General features: G+C 44.4%; 2 protein-coding genes across 3 annotated transcripts in view; one reads left to right on the top strand and one right to left on the bottom strand.

Moving 5' to 3' along the window:
• The window catches only part of LOC119219461 (adenylate cyclase type 2-like), a 31,662-nt gene extending 16,660 nt beyond the window's left edge, over window positions 1-15,002 (top strand). Inside the window, exons 9-25 of one of the 2 annotated variants that reach the window (XM_037474693.2) lie at window positions 742-874; window positions 3,767-3,943; window positions 4,022-4,062; window positions 4,167-4,247; window positions 4,932-5,001; window positions 5,307-5,404; window positions 5,999-6,083; window positions 7,360-7,500; window positions 7,596-7,724; window positions 8,060-8,244; window positions 9,169-9,253; window positions 11,136-11,294; window positions 11,959-12,105; window positions 12,191-12,298; window positions 13,166-13,280; window positions 13,371-13,495; window positions 13,609-15,002. In XM_037474693.2, the coding sequence (XP_037330590.2) occupies window positions 742-874; window positions 3,767-3,943; window positions 4,022-4,062; window positions 4,167-4,247; window positions 4,932-5,001; window positions 5,307-5,404; window positions 5,999-6,083; window positions 7,360-7,500; window positions 7,596-7,724; window positions 8,060-8,244; window positions 9,169-9,253; window positions 11,136-11,294; window positions 11,959-12,105; window positions 12,191-12,298; window positions 13,166-13,280; window positions 13,371-13,495; window positions 13,609-13,761 (2,032 nt within the window). In that variant the 3' untranslated portion in view covers window positions 13,762-15,002. The remainder of the gene's footprint in view (window positions 1-741; window positions 875-3,766; window positions 3,944-4,021; window positions 4,063-4,166; window positions 4,248-4,931; window positions 5,002-5,306; window positions 5,405-5,998; window positions 6,084-7,359; window positions 7,501-7,595; window positions 7,725-8,059; window positions 8,245-9,168; window positions 9,254-11,135; window positions 11,295-11,958; window positions 12,106-12,190; window positions 12,299-13,165; window positions 13,281-13,370; window positions 13,496-13,608) is intronic. The other variant, XM_037474694.2, reaches the window with a different exon arrangement.
• A 1,069-nt stretch (window positions 15,003-16,071) lies between these two features.
• cfap90 (cilia and flagella associated protein 90) lies at window positions 16,072-19,342 on the bottom strand. The gene is made up of 3 exons (XM_037474729.2): window positions 19,111-19,342; window positions 18,252-18,368; window positions 16,072-16,305 (listed from the first exon to the last, which is right to left on the bottom strand). The coding sequence occupies exons 1-3, from the start codon at window positions 19,225-19,227 to the stop codon at window positions 16,117-16,119; spliced, it is 423 nt and encodes a 140-aa protein (XP_037330626.2). The 5' UTR covers window positions 19,228-19,342; the 3' UTR covers window positions 16,072-16,116.
• Between the last annotated feature and the right edge of the window lie 2,658 nt (window positions 19,343-22,000).

A 22,000-nucleotide genomic window follows, 5' to 3' on the forward strand; every position in this document is an offset into this window, starting at 1 on the left:
TTTTAAAATTAATATATATTGTGAAGTTTCATGGCATTTTTTGACCTCACTTTTTAAAAACTTTTTTTACTTTTTTTTCATTTGAGATGAATTTGATATAAATGTGTCAGCCTAACTCAATTTAATCATATAGCAAGGATGTTCTAAGTTTGAGTTAGGTTTACTCATGTGTATTAGATGGAAATCCTCGCCACAATTGAATTAAGTTCATTTAATTACTTTTTTGTGTCAGAAAACCACGTATTCATGTTTTGCAGCACAGCTGAAACTATTAACATTCATTTGCTTAATATCAGAAAATGCTCATTTACAGATTGGCAGGGTACATGCAATATGTCTGCTATATTTCAACACCATTACCATTACACCATTTCATCAAATTACAGGTAATTTCACCAATCAACTGTACATTTGTTATGTGGACATCGGGTCCGCAGTGCCAATGACAAGCATGGGAAAATTGGCTGGTGGTTTCGCGTAAGCTACACAGAAAAAAAGCTCTCTCTGGTGCCACTACATTGTCTCACCGGGCTGCTAATGGCTGTGGCTCCTCTCATGTCTGCTGAAAGGTGTCTGGGAAATATGAAAACACATCTGCATCCCGCTCTGTTTGCAAACAAACAAAGCTGAAAAGGGCAGAATTGTAGGCTCTGGAAAGTAAATGCTGTGTTTGTGAGAGGTGCTAATGGCAGAAGCTCCTCTCATTATCCGTCCTCTCATCTGCTTCTGTCTCATCTTCAGAAGGGTCCACATCTCCTCTGTGACGTTGGAGCATTTGAAGGGCTCATACAAGGTGGAGCCTGGAGACGGACCGAGCCGAGACTCCTACCTGAAAGAAAATGGAGTGGTCACCTACCTGGTCGTCAACCCCAAGGTCAGATCCCATCAGCTATGTGAAGTCACAAAACCTCTGTTGAAGATAGACATAGCCATATAATATTTACATACCTTATATGTATGAGACATGAGTCGGCTTTTGATGTATTTCATAGCAGGAAAATAATGACCTAGAATGCAAAAATAAAGAGGCGGGGTCTCCTTTCAGCATCATGGACGGCGCCACTGCTCTACAAACATTACTTGTCATCCATCTCGAGTGCAAAGTCAAGTGTAGGGAAATCATAAGAGTGCACGATAGTTTTATACCCTTCAAAGAGGGACCCGTGTTGTTTCAGCACAAACCCCCAGGACAGAGGAATGCAAGGAAAAAGCGACGCTCCTGACCCTCCCTCAATGGCAATAAACGTTTGACAGATTTGACAGATAACGGAACAGGATAAGGATCGGTCAAGGCATCTATGGGTTCCATCTGCCGAGACAGGATGCCCTCGTGAACTAGGCTAGGTCACAAGTAGTTCCCGAGAGACAATATGCAGCTCAACAAATTCTCCCCCCCCCCCCAACAATGAGCGGGTTCAGTGAGACGCTGAGGGGAGATTACGCCGGAGGAGCTCGCCATGCAGCACCGTGACAAACCGGGGACATTTAATAGAGCTGCCTTTTTTTTCTGTTAACTTTCTGCTCAGAACATCTCTGAATAGCACATGTCACGTGGCATCCCGTCTGCGCTCAGTGTGCTTTGGCTCGGCCAACGGAACACGGCCCTCTGCCTTTTCTAATCCCCCTCACGACGTGGCTGAGACGTTTCTTGCAGCCAGGCCCTCATTTGGTCGCCTTGGGCAGCCCGGTATTCCAAGGACCTCGGGGTTCTGTGTTGCCTTTCCCCTTTTCAAGGATTAAGGCTTTCATGCTTTCTAGAGCAATCTTTTGAAAAAAAAAAGAAGAGGAAAAAAAAAATCGGTAGTATTCCCTTGAAGTCGTCACGTCAGAATATTCTAAATATCAGATATTCACTCATCTGAAACATGTGATTTCAACGTGCGTCCTACAGACACATTTTGACACACGTGTGTGTCCTCGTGTTGCCGTGACTCCGGCTGCTGTGGTTTGGTTTTAAAAAAAGACGCGGTTTTCGGCAGTCAATAAGCTATATCTCTTTTTTTACTTTTTCTTTGTTGTGTTCCATTTAATGATGCACTGCAGCACTTGCCGCACAGAGGAGAGACCCAAACTAGTCTCTGTTTTTGTATTTACTACAACTGAGAAAGCTCAGGTAAAGGAAAGAGGGCTCTGGGCGCATTTAAAGTGGCTCTTAAATGCGTCTCTCTCTCCGCGGTCTTTGTCATCGATTGTCGATGTCAGAACCCCCCCCCCCCCCCCCCCCATGTGTTGTTGTTGTTTTTTTTCCGACTTGTAATAGGCTTAGGGGCCGTGTCCGGGTCACTCACGCTACCTGGCTCTGGATTAATGGAACCAGGAGCATTACCTGACTAATCCTGCTTTGCGCTCCTCCCGTTTCGGGCGCCGTTCTCGGCTCTGCGGCGGTAAAGTGGTGTTTGTCAGAGAGGAGCGAGACAAGACCGACCAGACAGAAAAGGAAAAGGCGAGCTGCCGATTGTTTCGTGTAGCTCAGAAATCCAGACAGACGGGTCGCAGGTGTCAAGTCCACCAACTGTTCCCAAAGTACTTGCTGGGGTTCTTTCTACTTTCTACATCGGCTGCTGTTGCAATATTCCATTTTTTTTAAATTCTTTTAAATGAAATAAAAGGCTTGCGAGTGGGGCGTTTGCAGTGAGTTTTGTTCTACCGGATCAATGAGCTATAAATGTTAACTTTGTTTCCCTATCTCTCTGGATACATCATGACCTTTGGGGGGGGGGGGGTTACTACAAAGAACATCATTTTTAATGTTGCGGGGATTGAGTTTTTGGAAAACAATATTTTTTGGGAGATTGCAATACATTTTGAAAATAAAAAAAAAATAATCTGACGCTTCAATTCTCCAACATTTCATCACAATGAGGACTGTTTGCATGGCGCTGATTCACACAATCAAGACAAATCATTTCGGACATTTCAGTTTTGTTGTTGTTTTGTTACCACTAGAACGAGTTTTCATGCTTTTATGTTAAAGAACATACAAGAACAAGCTGTCTGATACACCTGTATTCCCCTGTATCTCTTTACAGCGGGCTACAAAACTGGATCAATCCCAAAAGATCCCAGTGTTAAAATATTCAACTGTAAAGCAGAAATTCACATGTTTACAGCCTTAAAAAACAACATTTCTGGTGTCTGTATCTGACACCCGCCATTCATAACAAACATAAGCATCCCTTCATGTTGATTTCTTCATATAACTCCCTTTTAAGTAAGCCACTGTTGGATGAAAAACAGCAAAGTATTACATATGTAATTGTTCCGTCTCCTTTTTGGGGGACTAGGTGGCGTGGGGGGGAAGAACGCAGGACAGTCAAAGAATACGTGAAAAGACAAAAGAGTAACGGTTTTGAATGAGATTTATTTACACAGTCTTAACAAAATACATATAAATACAAAGGTTCTATCAAGAGGGAGAGATTGGGACTGAAATGAAGATAACAAAACTAGGCTTGGATAACTACCTCTGGGATAGAAACAAACAAAATGGGTTCCTTTACTTCTCTATTCAACGTCTACCAAAAATACATAGGGAGCACCAACCAATAGCCTGATGTTTGTAGACACACGGTACCTCACCTGCTGCCCTCAACCTCTCCCCACAAACCCGCACCTGTGACCCTGTCAGTGCGTGATTGGCCGGCTCGCTTCGGGAACCCAGGTGCAGCCAGTCCGGCACCTGAAGGGAAAAACAGGGGGGGTGTGACAACATGGCCTTTGCTCAACTCACGGTGACCACTTGTTGTGCGGTCTCGCTTCCTCCCAGACGGAGCGGCACAGCCCCCTGCTGGGCCTGCGCTCCCGTCCCTCCCTGGACGGCGGCAAGATGAGGGCGTCGGTGAGAATGACCCGCTACCTGGAGTCCTGGGGCGCCGCCAAGCCCTTCGCCAACCTCCACCACCGCGAGAGCATGACCACGGACAACGGCAAGATCAACACAACGGTGAGTGATGCAGCGGGCGCGCGCACACACGCACACACGCACACACACACAGATTAAACGGCCCTATTTGTGTTTCAGGACGTTCCGATGGGGCAGTACCACTTCCAGAGACGAGAAAGGTGAGCTGGGACTCACCCTCGGTCCTCGTGACCTTTCCTCACACGCGGTGGAAGGCGTTGACTCTGTCACACCCCCCCCCCCCACCCGTGTCCCTCGAACCCAGGTCCAAATCGCAAAGGAGGAGGTTCGAGGAGGAGCTCAACGAGCGAATGATTCGCACCATCGACGGCATCAACTCGCAGAAGTGAGTATCGCGTGGTGGTGAGATGCTGAACCTTCATCCGGGAAACATAGCGCCGTTTACTTATACTTTGGTCTGAGATCACGACAAAACAATGGGGGGGGGGGGGGGGGGGGGAAACACTGATGCAAGGATAAATACACAGAGACAGAAAACACACACACACATAATACATGTGAAGTGCATGAGAAGTTATACTGGCGCCAGTGCAAAACAAGTAAGTCAAGTAAATGTACAATTAAAAGAAAATACAAACACCAGTGCTGAAAATAGGAATGACAATGGAGTTAAGACTAAATTGTGTGATATTGTCAATGACATTCAAAAGTAACAATACACGATATTGCACATGAGATTTATGTAGACACAATGGTGTGAGAAATTGTTGTTAACTAAAAAAAAATAAAACCTCCATAAAAAAGATATACGAAGTCAGATTCCTATTTTTTCTCTCTCAGGGCATCTGTGTCGTGTCGTTCCCTTTGTCACACAACACGGAATACAGCTGCAACCCATTGGCTGGAGGGAAAAAAAATAGAAAATCATTAATGGATCCCTGGCGTCTATATTTTTTTATTTACATCTGGAATAATTGTCAGAAAACCTCGGAATAAATGAAGACATGTACAGTTGCAACCCTGGAGGTTGGATCATTACAAAATCTGCCCGTTTCCATTGTCCCTCCAGACAGTGGCTGAAGTCTGAGGACATCCAGAGGATCTCATTGTTCTTCCACAACAAAGCTCTGGAGAAAGAGGTAGGCGAAGGCACGCGGAGCACCTGCCAGCCACAAAAATCACCAACCGGCGCTGTGTAGCTGTCAGTGAGGCAGAAGTGGTCGCGGACACACATTGTCTCCTTTATCATCTACACGCCTTTGTGCTCAAATCCCTTTTGTGCATTCATCGTGTTTACGTCCACGTGTGGGTCAGGTGTGTTGTCCATCTTCGTGTCGGCTCTGCTGCCTTTTTGACCCGGGTTCACTGCTGCCACACGTCTCTCCTCCTCCTCAACAACACGTGGCCCAATTTGTTTCCCTTTGCTTCTGCCTTCCCTCAACAGTACAGATCCACCACGTTACCGGCCTTCAAGTATTACGTCACCTGCGCCTGCCTCATATTCAGCTGTATATTCATAGTGCAGGTCCTCGTCCTGCCCAAGTAAGTCTGCGCCCCTTCTCTCTGGGGAGGGGGGGAGGGAGGGAGAGGGGAGGGGGGGGGAGGGGGGTGTAAGCTGCCTCTCCCCGAAAAACGAGAGCAGGCAAGGGAGCAAGAGGGCGGAATGTTAAAAAGCTGGAGATGAAAGGGCGCCGTGTCTCGATTGCAGATGAGTCGAACCAGAGGGTGTCGTCTCTTTAAGGGCGAGGAGAGAAAGTCACGGTCGGGCTAATTTACTCACTCTGGGCTCCAGAGGTGTGATTCCCGCCCCCCCCCCTCCCCTCCCCCATCTGAGAGGCTATTGATCGTCCACTTCAACCCTTCCTCTCACATAGCTCCGCACGTTCAGACGTGACATCATCTGCTTAATGGCGGAGGGGGGGGGTAGGGTGGGGACCCTTAAATCAGACGTAGCGTCTTCCTCCATAAAGAATGTGACACACAGTACTGGTTCTGCACACTCAGCGTAAATGCATTGCAGGTCTGAGGTAGAATACATTAGAGCCAAGGCTGGGGGTGGGGGGGTGGGGGGTACTGCAGAGGTCCGAGAGCAGCCAAGAGGGTTTTGAGTAATGTGTGTGTGTGTGTGTGTTGCAGAACTGCTGTGCTGGGGATCTCCTTCGGCCTGGCATTCCTCCTGCTGGCTTTGATCCTGCTCCTTTGCTTCGCTGGTCACATTCTGGTGGGTCTCCATGGATTCATCGTGCAGCATGAACTTGAATGAATGACTGTGCTTGTAACACTTTATATGGAAGTCCTGTCCACGTCGCATTACGAGCACGTTCATGAGAAATTATAAATGCAATTGTAAGGCTTAATAACACTTTATTTCTAAATGTTTATTAGAATGCACGGCAACATGGCAAATAAATTATTATAAGCTCAGCTTTCACAACACCTTCTGGTTGCAGATAAAGTTACAATAATATGTTTTAGCATTGTACTTTTTGTAGAATTAGATTCCAGCAGAGTTGTGATGGGGGCTAGAGTACACCAATCACCATCCTTCAAATGTAACGCCGTTATTTGTATAATATGAGAGGAAAAATAAATCTTTAAAAAAATAATAAAAACATTTTTTTTTTTAAAGAAAGAAAAATCTTTAAAAAAAAAGAGTCTGCACAGAGGATTGCGATTGCTTGCTGATATATATATATATATATATACTGTATATATACATATATACACTGGTACACTCTTCAAGCAAGGCATTGTTTAAGAAATCCGGTTGGAGCCAGCTGCAACTTGAACTTCTATTCTTCTCTAATTGTGGTATTACGATATTTTGTGCCTTGACCATAAAATATATGTTTTGACAAGCTCAGATGTTGTGAAACGGCTCCTCGGTGATGACGTGTGCAGCAGCGGGCCGACTGGTCCTTTTGTGTTTTTCTGGCCTTTCCAACATGGTTCATCCGCTCTCTGCCAGGTCGAGAGGTGCTGAGCTACCGTCTGTTCCCCTTCTTCCAATAGTTCATCCGTCCAGACGCTGGTGCTGCCCGGTGGAGGGATGGCTGTTATTAAGCTGCTGCACCTGTCACAAGTGCTTTATGGACAATCAATAAATGCTTTCTTCCTTAAGAGCCTATTTTTCTCCCCAGAGGCTATTGTCGCCCAGTAAAATGGTCATGTCTAATTAGTGGTGTGTTATCAATAACATTGGGTCGGCCCGGACTCGGATGTCCGCTTCGTACACTGCATCGATAGCAACTGTGTTGCCCGTTTCTTCTGTGAATCATTCTGCTGTTAATCATTTTCTAAACGAACATAAGAGTCAAGACTAATATTATCCGATTCATTTATTGTTGCTGTGCTTCTGATTCGGTCACTTGATGCTTTAAGAGTAATTAACTTCCATCCACTCGCCCCCCCCCCCCACACACGGAGGCGCCGACGCGTCAGAGATCACACATGAGTGCCTGCTCTAAATCCTTCCGCTGGTTCCTCTGCCACCTCAGCAGGGAAGGAAGGGGTCCTTCTGCTCTCCGTCCTGGTTCCCCACCTCCTCCCGCATCATCGTCACCAACAATCCCTGGCTGCGATTGGTCCTCACCATGACGACCACCGCTCTCATACTCGTGATGGCCGTCTTCAACATGGTGAGAGGCCGCTGGCGGGTCCAGATGTTGCTGATGCGTAACGTGGAGCACTTTCAGTTGAGCGAACCGGCCCCCTTTTTGTTTTCGTTTGTCAGTTCTTCGTGGAGGACCCCGAAGGATCCATTGAGGACACCCCGGCCACTGCTCCCCCAGTGAATGTGACCAACGACAGCCTACTGGGCTACCTGGAGGAAAGCAGCGGAGAAAACAAGTTTTACCTGCCGGTGAGTGCCAAGTGAAAGTCACCTTCTCTCCTCTCTCCTCTTCCCTCACTGTTAACTTAATCGAATCATGTTTAGTTTTACTTTGATTAATTTGGTTCAGTTTTAGTTTTAGTTTGTTATATATTTTCAGTTTATTCTCAGGGTTTACATTTGTTCCCCTAATTTCTCTCAATTATGTTGGACTTTCTGTTGCTTTTTTGCCCTGCTTTTGCTTTCTTTTGTCTGTCAAAGCCAATTTTAAACTGTTTTAAAAGATGCTACGTAAATGAGGTGACTATTCTATTATTACTATTATTATTATTATAAACTATTTCTCTCTGTCTCTTTGTCCCCAGTACTTCATCTACTGCTGTATACTGGGACTGGTATCGTGCTCAGTGTTCCTGAGGATCAACTACGAGCTGAAGATGGTGGTTATGCTGGTTGCCGTGGTGATCTACAACATCATCATCCTCCAGACGCACGCCACCCTGCTGGATGGATTCAGCAAAGCGCTGTACACCACCGACACACTTGATAGGTACCTGTGAGCTGCACACACCCACACACACACCCACACACACACCCACACACACACACACACACGTCTAATCTTGATAAAAGTCAAAAGCAGGGTAGGCAGCATATTTTTGGTATCATCAGACAAGAATTCAATAATACAGAGTATTCAGCTACAGAGGCCCATGTTGCCTCAAGACAGAGAGGAAAGCCAAATATGTGCAAATTCTAGCGTATTTATGTCAGAAAACGTACAATATGCTGAAAGGTTATTATTGACTTCATGTGCAATAATACCATTTCTGCTAGCATCAATTGAGCGAGCCTTATTCAAATATGAGAAATGAGGCCGGACCCCGGTCTAAAAGGAGCAAAGTGAGGTTCAAATATCCCACATGACTGTGGATCAAGTGTAGCCCCCCCCCCCCCCCCCCGGAGAGGAGGCTGATGAGAGGCGGAATGAGGCGCAGCGGTTAATGTGTACGGGGCTGAATAGATGCTGAATAGATGCTGACAGCTGGAGTCTCACCGCTGAAGATTCTTTTTTTGCCGGGAATGTTTTGAAGCAGCGGGAGACACGGCGAAGAAATACTTTTCTTTTCACTTTTCCCACCTTGGCTTCACCAGCGTGAACAGTGTTCTGCTGCTCGCCAAAGCAGTGGGGGATATAAATAGAATGGTTCCAAATAAAAAGCAAAGACCAGGACTGCCTGATTAATTCAATTTTGTGTCACAACAAGCAGCAATGCAGAGACATGCTGGCTTTGCATTATGTTGTCAAAGTATGACGTTTCATTTCATTTGGAATTCATTTATTTGTATTTTTAGACACGGGATGATTACAAAACAAAGAAAGATCCCGTTTTAATTAAAAGTTGGAGAAACTTTACTTTTAATTCAATTCATATTGTAATAGTTGATAATTACATTCTCTCACTTTGTGTAGACCAGGAGTTCTGAAGGATCTCAAGACGATGGGCTCTGTGTCTCTTTTCATCTTCTTCGTCACTCTTCTGGTGTTGGCCCGGCAGGTTGGTGGTTTTCTTCGGATCTTCTCTTCAATACAACAGTTCCCAGAATACTGGGTCCAGCCGAATGAACCTTTGTATTTGCTTAATAAATAAGTCAGTTAATAATTGTGCATTTTCGCCGTTCTGTGAGAACTGTGATCATTTCACCCCACAGCTCGCTGGGGCTTCTTCTTCTTCTTCTTCTTCTCCCGCCGCTTATCGCAACACTTCAAAGTCAGCGGCTGTCACGCCATGCGGAAAATGTATTTTTGATGAATGACAGCGGTCAGGGTCTCAATCTCAAACACGTTGCTTTTCCTGATGGTGCTTCACTTTAAAAAGCCAACCTGTCTTGCACCACTTAACGGGTGTGATGTGTCTGCAAAGCGAACCAGGGCAGCGACTCTTCCCCAATGCAGTCCAACCCAAAACCAGCGCCTCCCTCTCCCTCCACACACAGTGTGTCCCTCTCAATCCGCTGCTGTCACAGAATGTTACTGCGCTTAATATTTCCGCACGAGGAGACAATCTTTCACCAGATGGATTTAAATGGCCTCCACTGGTTGGTGCAGACGGTCCGCCAAACACCCCCCCCCCCCCCCCCCCCCCCCCCCGACCCCCTCCCCCTCAGCTGACACAAGTGCTGTGCAAGTTCTTTCTTATTTCGAGGGTACCATTGATCATCTCTGACCCAGAGACAGATGTTCTGGACAGAAAGAGCGTCCCCAGAGCTTCTGAACCCAGAACTGTGGCTCCTCTGAGTGCCTCGTTCCCGTTCTGGGTCACAGTCACCAGATGGGTTGGGGGGGAGAGGGGGGCCGGGGGGTTGTAAATTGGTGGAGTAAAATGATTTATCATTCATCCTCCAAATAATTCTGGAAACAGGTCAGAAGGTGTCAGAAGCGGCGTCCTAGGATGCCCTCTGCGCAGAAGTAAGTACATTAGTTTCCTGGGTGTGAGAAGGAATCCATTTTTAATGCGTTCACCTGCGATTAACTGATGGTGCGTTGGACGATCTCCGCCGTGCAGCCGCAGCGAGCCGCTCACTTTGGGCCCGTTTAGTCCGAGGGAGGGAAGCAGGTCGGGAGAGAGCGTAATTCATCCCTCAAGAACGGATGCGCGACGGAGCCGAGCTCATTTACAGGCTTGTTAGCTGCTTTTTTTTCCTTCTTCTTCTTCTTCTTCTTCTTCTTCTTCTAAACGGCCTACTTTCTCAACCCCCGGGAGGCGCGCACACACACACACACACACACACACACACGCCGGTTTCTGTATTCGTATTTCAAGCCCCGGGCCATCAAAGCCGAAGCGCAGGATCCCGGCGCCGAGCAGAACGAGCCCACATCTGTCCACATCCTTCTAAATTGGCACCACTTTGTCCTCGAGGGAGAAGCATTCAGGCCGCTAACTGCATCCATGCAACCCACCTGAATCCAACCCAAAAGATCCACCCCGTCCCTCAGACAGCTTTCAAATGTACACAGCATCATAATGAGGGTGTCTTCAGAGGGGGGAGGGGGGGGGGGGGCTTCTGAGCCGGATGGTTGGAAAAGTGCCTCAGGTATGAATAAACCAAACCCGAAAAAATAAAGATGTGGCGGTTAACTTTTATGCAAAGCAGTCTGAGTCATGGTCGCCTTTAGTGAGACGCTCCTTCGCCATGAATACCAAGCGAGCACTTTGGTTTGATTTTCTCTCGTACGGTATTGCATTTTGTGGGAAGTTATCAGAGCTTTTTAATGCAGAAGCTCTCACTCCTGTAGATGGAGGACGACTGAGTGGAAAAACCAAACAGAAATGACAGCTCCTCCTGTTTCTGTGTGTGCTGAAGCTTGGGAGCAGAGTGCTGTGTGTGTGTGAGAATGACACCGGTGTCTCTTTACTCTGTGTCCTCCTGTAACAGAATGAATATTACTGTAGGTTGGACTTCCTGTGGAGGGACAAGTTCAAGAGGGAGTGTGAGGAGATCGAAACCATGGAGAACCTCAACCGGGTCCTGCTGGAGAACGTTCTGCCCGCCCACGTCGCCGAACACTTCCTGGGACGCAACTGGAAGAATGAGGCGAGTCTGTTGCACTGCATTACTCGTGATTCACCTTCCAGTAAAAGGAACAAAAACATTGACATTCATTTTCGGATTTTCACGGCTTTTGTCAATGTAACACTTTTTTGAGTTAATTTGAACTCTTATATTTATAGTTATATACATATAGTTAATACTCATATTTAACAAGCTACAGGAGAGCAAAAAGGTATATTTCACAAACTGTTAATGCACGCATAAGCAAATACATCGAAAAGATCAGCATATTGATTGACATCGATATCACATACTGATGCTTTTATTTTCATCTACTTTCCCAGGATAATTTAATAAACTTTTTCTCTGTTTTTACTCCTCACGCTCTGCTGCTGTTGCATGCGGCCTCCTCCTTACTGCTGTAACTGGGTCTCCTTCCACTTAAATCTTAACTGGATCCAGTTCTGTCCATGTTGGGTTGGGTTCTCCCTACTACTGCGTTCTTACTCCCGTCCCTCCTTCAAAGCAACGCTGTTAGCATTTCGCAGCTTCCGGTGACCCTCTGAGATGATTACAGTTTTATTTGATCTATTTAAAGAGCTCACAGATCTTTCTCTTTCTGAAACACTGTTTGCCTTTAACTCCCGTCGGCGCTCGATCAATACAAGGCGCGTCTAGCTGAGGTCTCCCTCTCGCTCGTCCCCAGGACCTCTATCATCAGTCGTACGAGTCGGTGTGCGTGATGTTCGCCTCCATCCCAGACTTCAAGGAGTTCTACACCGAGTCCGACGTCAATAAGGAAGGGCTGGAGTGCCTGCGTCTCCTCAACGAGATCATAGCCGACTTTGATGAGGTAAACCCTCGCCCCTGCGCCGATCTTCATCCCGCTCCTCGCAGCGTTTGGCGCCACGTCCCGTACCTCCTTCTTGTGTCTCCAGCTGCTGTCCAAACCCAAGTTCAGCGGGGTGGAGAAGATCAAGACCATCGGTAGCACCTACATGGCTGCAACTGGGCTCAACGTGACGCCGGGACCAGAGTGCACACAGGCACGCTTCTACACACACACACACACACACACATCCCAGAAGAACTTTGACAGTGAAAGCGTGACACAGCGTGAAAGGCACGTTGAGTGCAGAGTGTTTTGCGGGTTTCCTCCAAACATTCGAGCACGATATTCGATACAAATCTGTTCAATGAACTAGTTTTTGATTTACTGTCACAAAGCTGGAAGAAGCTTCAGCCTCAGGGCCTTTTTTATTGCCGTGTGAATATATTTGTGTGGGTTGCACTTAATACGCGTTACACATCACCAATCAAGAGTCAGTGATTCACCAGTTCCTCCATTTACAAGCATCAGTGCAGTCAGTGGAAAGAAATGAGATTTGAACCCAAAAAGTTGTGCGCTAAAAGTTCACCCCCCCCCCCCCTAGTTACTGTTGCTATGCCTGTCGAGCTTTCCATAGGAAACAGTGGCAGATTTAAGTGTTGGGTTTTTGAGTTTTGTCGTATTTTTAGCTGTTAATTGCACACAGAAGCAGGTTTTCTCATTCCAGGCTAAAATGTCAGGAGTCATAGGCAAATGTATTAGATGGAGCTGACTAGCTCATTAATGCTAAATCAGGTTTATATAAAAAAAAAAAATGTACTGGGAATGGAAACACCGGTTAGATTTTTGCTTTTATCTTCATAATTCTAAAAAGCCATGTTTCACTTAAGCTTTTCATTAAGGGTCTTAAATTAGTTGATGATCCGACTCGTTGTCTATTATCCCGCACGTTACAAAAGCACTCACTGCAGCGATCAATCATTTGACACTCATCGCATCGACAGTTATTTCTGTTAATGTGACAATGACAGATCATTTAGCAGCTTTCACGCGTCGCCTCCCCCTCTTTGCAATCCCCCCCCAGGAACACGACAGACAGTACATGCACATCGGCACCATGGTGGAGTTCGCCTTCGCGCTGGTGGGGAAGCTCGACGTCATCAACAAACACTCCTTCAACGAATTCAGACTCAGAATCGGTGAGAACGCGATCTTCTCAGGCGTTACTTTTCTCTCTGAAAGAAGAATTTGCATTTTTTTTTTGTTGGGGGGGGGGTGTTTGTTGATAGGTATAAACCACGGGCCGGTGATAGCGGGAGTCATCGGGGCCCAGAAACCTCAGTATGACATCTGGGGAAACAGTGTGAACGTGGCCAGTAGGATGGAGACCACGGGGCTCCTGGGGAAAATACAGGTGGGAAGTCTCGCAAAAATTTGGGCGCGTGTCATCTGGCGAGGCTCGGGAACGCCCTCATCCAGTCCTGTCTCTCTCTCTCTCTCTCTCCCTCCCTCCCCCTCTGCGCTCAGGTGACGGAGGAGACGAGTCGCATCCTGTCCACGCTGGGCTACATGTGTTCCTGCCGCGGCATCATCAACGTGAAGGGCAAAGGAGAGCTGAAGACCTACTTTGTTCACACGGAGATGACCCGGTCTCTGTCGCAGGGGGCCGTGATGCCCTGAAGGGGACCCGCAAGTGACCGCACAGACTCCACAACGCGACCCGTCGCGCTCCGCAACAACAACAACAACAACAAAAAACTAAAACCCCATTACCAGCAGCGCGGCAGAACACCGGGTTCTGCCCTCGGCAACGCCGCCGCAGGGCCTTCGGCGCTGGGTGGGTTCCACACCTCGAGCGCGACCAGGACCTTTTGCCTCTTCACCGTCTAAAGGAGTGCCTGACCCAAGAGAGGGATGCCTCATGAGTGCAGCTCTCCAGCTACTGACCCATTCCAGTGTTTTGCAGTGATTCAAAGCCTTATACCTGAGCCGTGTTAATATATATATATATATATATATATATATACATACACGCATAAATGTATGTATATAATATAGGATATATACCTTTGCCTGGTTGGCACCGTTTTGTTTCAGATGGATGTTACAGTAGTTTCTTGTCTTTTAGAGCAGTTGACGCCAACAAAGAGTAGTTTGCCAAAAACCTGTGAATTGTATTTATCGCTTCGGTGCTGCGTTTGTGTCCCACTGAAGACACGTTGGACTCCAGATTCAAGAAGAAAGTAGACTTTTTTTTTCCTATTTAATTTTTTTATAATTCCATCTGGAACCGAACAAACAGAAATGCGTGTAACTGTCCACTGCTATCCTTTTGGTATTCATTAAACATTTGTACATAAATCGACGTCCTCTGTCTTTGTATGCTTTTTTTTCTGCTTGCTAGACAATCACAGGATGTGCTCACAATGCAAGTGCTTTATTTTGGCAACTTCATCCGTAGCCAGAACGCGTTATGCCAAGAGCTGTTTAGCTTAGCTTAGCTTAGCACAAATAGCTAGCCTGAAAGCGGCATATTTCCTTCTCTTTGTTTATTCTTTGTTTTTGTACAGATTGAACTAACATTAGATAACATGTTATGAAGTGTTTCAAGTGCTGCTTAGCAGATTTTCTTAAAAACAGAACCAGGCTAACAGTGTCCTGCCTTTATGCTAAACGAAGCCAATTTGCTGCCATCTACATCTTCACATTCCATGGCCAGATGTGAGAGTCATCGGCTCCACCATAAAAAGAATTCCTCAAAATGTCAAACTATTCCTTAAATACATGACCATTTGTAACTATCACATTCACCAATACACCCACTAGCATACACATACCAAATGTCACTATTTGTGCACATTTTTCCCATGATTACTATAGATTTTCTTTTCTTTTCTCAAATATGAAGCATACAATGATTTGTTTTGCCGACATGGAGTAATGATCAAAGGCTGTGCAGGTGAAACCCACTGTGATCATGCAATGAGCTGAATGTATTACAGGGCTGTGCAGAAATCTCTCAATCTGCTGATTGAGGTGTGAAACCATTCTTTTATTAAGGCTTTCATGACCACGCGCCAATTTAAGCAACATTTACATTTTAGCCTTTTTTTCCTCTACTCTTCCTCCTTTTGAAACCGACACCTTCTGTATTAGCTCCCAATCCTCTTAAATAAACACTGCAGTTCTAACACCAAACAGATTCAAATACTGTACTCATTTCCAAGAATAAATAGTCTATTTCTGCCACAGTACAAAGGCAGAAGAAAATGAGAGCTGTCTGTGCTCCTATTGTGTAGGAGGTTGGTCTCAGTCATGTGGGTTCAGGATTAATTGTGGAAAAAAATCCAAGAACTTGCAAATCAAAGAGGTTGGTGATGCTCAAAGGAACTGTATTTATGAAGAAAGGACCGAAAGCATGAGAGAAAATCTGGTGGAAATGCAATTTAAGGTGGGATGCTGTAGGCATGGGAATGATTGTGGGTCTGGTTGAAGCAATTTCTTGTCTAGTCTCTGAGAGTTAATCTTATCCCCTGCTTCGGTAGTGAAAGGTTTTCTCAAAAGAGAAATCCTGTCTGTTTTAGAAATCACATTATTCCTGTCAGCGAGAACATTCGGTCTCTTAATACAAGCAGCTATTAGAGTGGAGTCAGAAATTGGAAAACGTAGTCTGATCTTTGATATCGTGTGCAAAAGCAAAATGCAATAACTGGAATACATTTTTGGGAATTTATGGTGTGCCTGCACCATCTGAACTTTAAATTAGGCTCATAGTGATGGAGTGATTTCAGCCTCAAACTAGAATGTCCAGCATGGGCTACCTGGAAAAGGTCACGTCTTTGTATTTTCAGTCATTTGTTTGACGGATCACATTTTCCCTAAACTAGCATTTTTCCTTGCTTATAATCACCATACGATAGACAGTAGATCACATAAACCTAATCAAATGCTGGTTGAAATGTTCGAATGGACCCATTAACAAAACGTTAATCTAGTATAAACTATAACACTGGTTTATTATTAAGATCAAACGCCTCATGCTTTCAAGTCGGGGGCCACTGATCCGAATCCTTCTTCCACATTCCAGAGGATGCCGTTTTTCCTGAAGAATTCTGCGTTTATGTGAGCCACGCGTGCATACTGCCGGCCTGTTTGCCACAGCGCGGGAACGGGACGCCGGCCGTGTTCTGCAGAGGAGCACACCGGTACAGCTCTTGACTTCTCCTGTGGTTGAGAGAGATGGGATAAATATTCAAAACAGTTAAATTAAGGGGGGTGGGAGGGGAGGGAGGGCTTGTGATCAATAAAGCCATTAAAATGCCACAGCATGCTTGCTTTGCCTTTTGAATTACAATTTTAAAAAGTCCCACATATATTTATGTCCAATATCACTTTGGTTTAAATTGCAAATCTGCCTTTAATATTTTTAGTGCTGAAATGGGAGCCGGGTAAATGTGCAGTTAAAAATCAGTAAACGTGCTCATACAGTTGCCGCAATTATTCATTTTCCGCCCCCGGAAAACTAAGAGGTGTTGGTGTTGGTTCACTGAACAGCTTCAGGTGGTGTATTTCTATGAATTCACTGACCTCGCTTCTGTTCTGATGCATTTCACTGGTAAAAATTCTGGATACCGGCGTAATAAGGCATGATTTTTATGAAGCCATAATCAGTGCAGTTGAAGAGGACACACTTGCACTGAGGTGGGAAGATGGTTATCACTCCACCTAACCCTTCACTTTGCCTCTTTATTGCCAATAAGATGCGATATTGGCTGAAGCAAAAATGGCTTAAACAAATGAAGCTATTTAGCCTTAATGGCCTATAAAAACGGATGCGCGTGTTGCTCAGTTTGACCCAGAGAGCCTCAGTTTGATCATTTTCCCCACGTTCTTCAACAGTGGGCCTCTCTGACTTCCGGCAGGTCGGACTAACCATCTGCAGAACAGACAGTAAGTAATTTAGCGGGATCTGTCACGAGTGCACGGGAGCCAGCCACTCGACTCGCTGTAATTAAAAGCTCAGCAGTGCGTGTGTGTGACGGAAAGGAAAGCACAGGTCACGGTAGTTACCAGATGTTTTTGTGGCCCGCGGTTTTGAAGCCTTGACTTTTGGCATATTGGCCCGGCCCAGTTGTTGCCTTTCGATGCCTTTACCTCCCCAAAGCGAGGAGGAAAAGGCATCGATGGGCGTGGATAAGGCAGGGATAAGGTGAGACGTGACATGTGGCTGCAGAAGGACTCGGGGGAGTCTCGATGTAGATCTGTGTGTCGTCAGCATAACAGTGGGAGGACATTTTTCCATGTTTACTGATGACACGACCGAGGGGGAGCATGCAAATTACGAAGAGGACGGGGCCGAGGACCAACCCTTGCCTTCACGTACTCTTACATAGACTGCTGTCAAATCTGAATGTCTTGCCATCTGTGACAAGCTCACATTTTCATGAAAACATTCCAAAAGCCATATTGCCAATTTTCTGTTTGCATTAACAAGCTTCGGGAAACACCAGGAGTGTTATGAGCTGAGTAAATGCCGGTTTGTGTGCCAAGTGTGTAGGTGGTCAGTGCTATGAGGCGATGTTCCCGTACGTCATTGCTGAACTGTAATTTACGAGTTTAAAACTTCACCTAAGAAGTGGTTTAACATCATGTCTTACAGTTTCTATTTCTGCTATATTCCCAATTGCAAAATATAGCAGATTTTTCATTTTCTATATATAGAAATGTTTTATTGTATGCTATTAAGATAACTATTCAGTGCTATTTAGCATATTTTTTTAAGATTATAAATTAGATTTTTTTCCTTACAAATTGTAACCATTACTGTAATAAAATAAATAATATGAGAGTGAAACCAATTCATAATAAACTTCAGCTATGATGAAGAATTATTTTGCAGCAATAACGGTGGTTATAAAACCCAGGACCGAGTTTGAATGACCAAATAATCTATTTATTCATATAATGGCAGATCCATGATTTCTTGACAAACCAAATAAGCAAATATATATAGAAACTTCTATATTTCCCACAAAGTCTAATATCTTGCTGAGGCTCCTCTAAACACACTTGTCGGATTCATTTAACTCAAGTTTGACCTCATCCGAAAGCTGTGAGACTTTAAATGAGATGTTTAGGAACTAAAATAACAACTAAATTGTGTCCATTACCTCCTCGTTTATGTCCAGTCCTCTTCCCTTGAAGTGTCTCCTATCGTCTCGGTGCAGTCTCATATCGTAACCTTCCGCCTGGTGGAACACTCGGTCGTACGTGGAGACCTCTGGGACCTATAGACAGAGGGATGGAGGTCGAGGAGGAGGAGGGGGTTGTGCCACTTTGCAGGAAGAGCAGGAGGTGGTGATGAAACCGAAAGCACCGATAATAAAAAAAAAACAGTGCAACAAATTATATAATAATTATATTATTATCTTAATATTTTTTACTTCATTATATTTCCTAATAAAGCACCAAGATTAGTTATTCTTGTCTGGGTTCTAATGCAAGCGAAGAGAAGTTGTTAATGGGTTACATATTGATATTATTCTGTAGGTTCTGTGGATTTATCATGGAAGGTAAACGTATAGAGAGCATCCCCTGATCAGTGCTCGGCACCAACTTTTAAAAGTGGTTGCCAGGCAACCACGCAACAAGGCATTAGCTATCGATTGCTGAAACTGTAAATTTGGTTGGCAGTTTTCAGACCAAAACACTGCCGTAATACGTGAGAAAAAAAATACGCCGACTTTTTGTTGTTACATTTGAAATTTGTTTTTTTATTGGAGCTGTTTGTACCTATTGTTTGATTGATCGTATAACTGAAATTGTTAAAGTGACGTAACAGTGATTTGAGATATCTACCCTTCCCAAGATCCGTATATATAAATTAAAGTTAGCTCAACAGAAAATTTGTTATGATCCCTGTTAGGCAAAACTTTTTTTCTAAATATTTAAAAATGAACAAGCACAAAATCTAAAAAATAAATGGCTAGCTAAGCGCTAGCAGTGAGGTTAGCACGCGGGCCACATTACCGTTGGTTTTGTGTTGAAGTACGACATGTGTTTGGGGTCCTTCCGTCGCGGCGGGATGTAACTGAACGCGGACAAGGTGGAAAGCGGTTTGGTTTGAGCCTCGAGCGAAGCGTCCATCGTGTTCGGCTTGAAACTCCTCGCGAAAAGTAAAAGAAAAACTCAGAAACCGGAATCCTCAGCTTGACGACGCCGTTGTCTGTGGTTGCTAGGAGACTGACTTTGACGTGCTGCCTTCACGTGCTCTTTTTTTAAATCTGGAGTTTAGACTTTTAAAGTGTTAAATGTGAACTTCGTGAAACTAAGTTGTTATTTGTATGCTATATGTTTACGTCGTTATAAAGCTATGAAAGATGTTGTATCCTCTGATAACATTTCTGTAGGAGATTTTTCTGAGAATAATCTAATTAAAACGGGTTTATCTGAACGCCACGGACCTAATGGGAAACTTCCCTTTCATTGCAGGAAAGGGAAGTTCACAAAGTATCATTGAGTCAATTGTTGCACTAACTTCCCTTTCACCATCACTTATATATGAAGCTACTATTTTTTTCACTTTGTAAGATCATTTTTTCATTTTATATGTTCATAAACCAATTGCCTTACACCAAAAGTATATATTACTTAATATAAAGACAATCTGGCATTAGGAGGTGTACAGCTATTTAAGCAGATGTATCTACAGGTATGGACGTATGACCAAAGTTCTTGACCTGACCCAACCATTTCAGTTTTATAATATGTTTCCATGTCATTCTCTGTTAGCCAATACAGTTTGGAATCGTTGAGAGTCGACAATGGACTTAAATAAAGTCCTTTATGCTTCTAACCTTTGCCCATTCAAGGTCCTTCAAATGTTTCTCACAGAACCTGCTGGGTAAAGGCCATTAAACGCCATGCTTTTGTATCGAGTCTGGTTCTTTCGCAGCATGTAAAGTACTTAACTCCCCCAGCAGAATACATTTTATTAGACTTGATGGAATATCTAGCAGTGTGGAATATGTAATTCAGTTATGGCTGATGAAAAGTCCCATTTCCTCAGGATTTAGATAAACTATAAATGGGCTAACACGCCAGTGCCTCTGCAGAATGGAAAGATACCGATGGTGCACCTGAGGTTATTTCTAGTAAATTGAGAAAGTAGCTCCAAAACAACTTCTGTATAACCAGAACTTTCAATCAATAATGTTGCGGGGATCCTTGAATTTGACAGTTTTACATTTTAGAAAATGTTCTCATTTACTTTCTTCCTAGATGGGTGAATTTTAAATATAACAACTTACTGTTACCGTAGCTTGGTACAATGGAAGAAAAGTTTACCAGTCTGAAAGTCCCTTCTATTAGGAGTTATGTGCAGAACCTTTTTTCTGTGTGATCAAAATAATCCGTTTCTGATTGTAGCTTCATATCTAACAACAAGACACAAGGGTATAGTACGGTCTTCTCATCAATTTCTCTGGTGATTTCAATTATATTTTGGACTGTGTCTTTTGATAAAAATAAGATCATGAGATAAATAAAAAAGGGAAATAATTGTGTAATAGTTTTATTTCGTAAAACACCAAAAAACATTTGAATCCATCACTTCACAACGTGAGTGAGTGTGTGTTTATGACATAGAGGAACTTTGTTCACAAGGGGTCCCACTTGACCTCTTAGGGTACGCAAATGATATTCTTGTGTGTATGTGTGTGTGTGTGTGTGTCAGCAAGTCCCACCTGCTGTTATTGTTCTACCCTTCTACGTACTTATGAGACAGCGGCAAGAGGTGGCCGCGGAGAGGAGACCACTCACTGTGCCAGATCCGAAAACACACACACACAAACACACACAGAAAGAGCCACAAAAGAGTGCAAAGAAGCAGAGATGTTGATGAAACTGCTTCAGTAGTTCAAGAGGTTTTTCAACATCAGTGACGGGATCAGAAGGGATGTGATAGAGAGAGAGAGAGACACAGACAGAGTGAGGGAGATGTGACACGATGCCCACCTGCTTTCATTCATTTCAGAGGTGGTCTCGGAGCACAGGAGTAATTACTGCTGACATTTCAGAGGGAAATATTGCGATCTGGAATCACTGCGGTGATGAAACCACCTGAAGTTTTTCAACGATGCGGCGTTATTAAAGTAATGGAAGCAATGCTACGGACCCTCTTTCTCATCCAAATATATCTTCTTCCGCTGCCTCAGACAATGTTTCATTGAAGTGGAATTAAATGTCTTCTTCATAACATTCTTTATAGAACTGAATATTTTCAGAGCTAGACGTTTTCATTAGAATAAAGCCGAGCAGCTTCAACTCTACTTGTTTATCTGACGGCGACAGAGCCTGTTTATCAGTAGCTACAGAAACACAAAATGTAAGCATGCCGCATTTTGCACAAATTTTAGTTTACATCTGTGATATGAAACAAATATACAAAACCCACGTAATGAGGATCGCTCGTTCAAAGATCCGTGAACACAACCGAACCAGCTGACCCGGACAACATGATATTAAGATTATAACTTTTCAACAGGTGTCATTAAAGAGGACAATATTAAGGAGCAAGACATTATTGTGAAAAGGAACCAATTTGACCAATAAACTTCATCAAGGTGATGACAGGCCCCGAATATTCAATGGGTCAAAAAACTACTAAACGCTAATACATTGAGAGGAGAACCTCGCCCATGGGCCGAAGACATTCATCTCATTTATTCACGACCAAACACCACTGCGATTGTCCCTCTGAGGAGGACAGCCAGTCCATCACTGGTATCAGCCTCCCACCTGCTGGACATGACAGGAAACACATGAGCCACCACCACGAGGGAAAGAAAAGCCATATGAATAATTACCTCACATGTGCAAATATGCAACAACAATAACAAAAAACAGTAAGAATGATGAT

Source organism: Pungitius pungitius, chromosome 17 (genome assembly GCF_949316345.1).
Source record: "Pungitius pungitius chromosome 17, fPunPun2.1, whole genome shotgun sequence".
Classification (NCBI taxonomy): domain Eukaryota; kingdom Metazoa; phylum Chordata; class Actinopteri; order Perciformes; family Gasterosteidae; genus Pungitius; species Pungitius pungitius.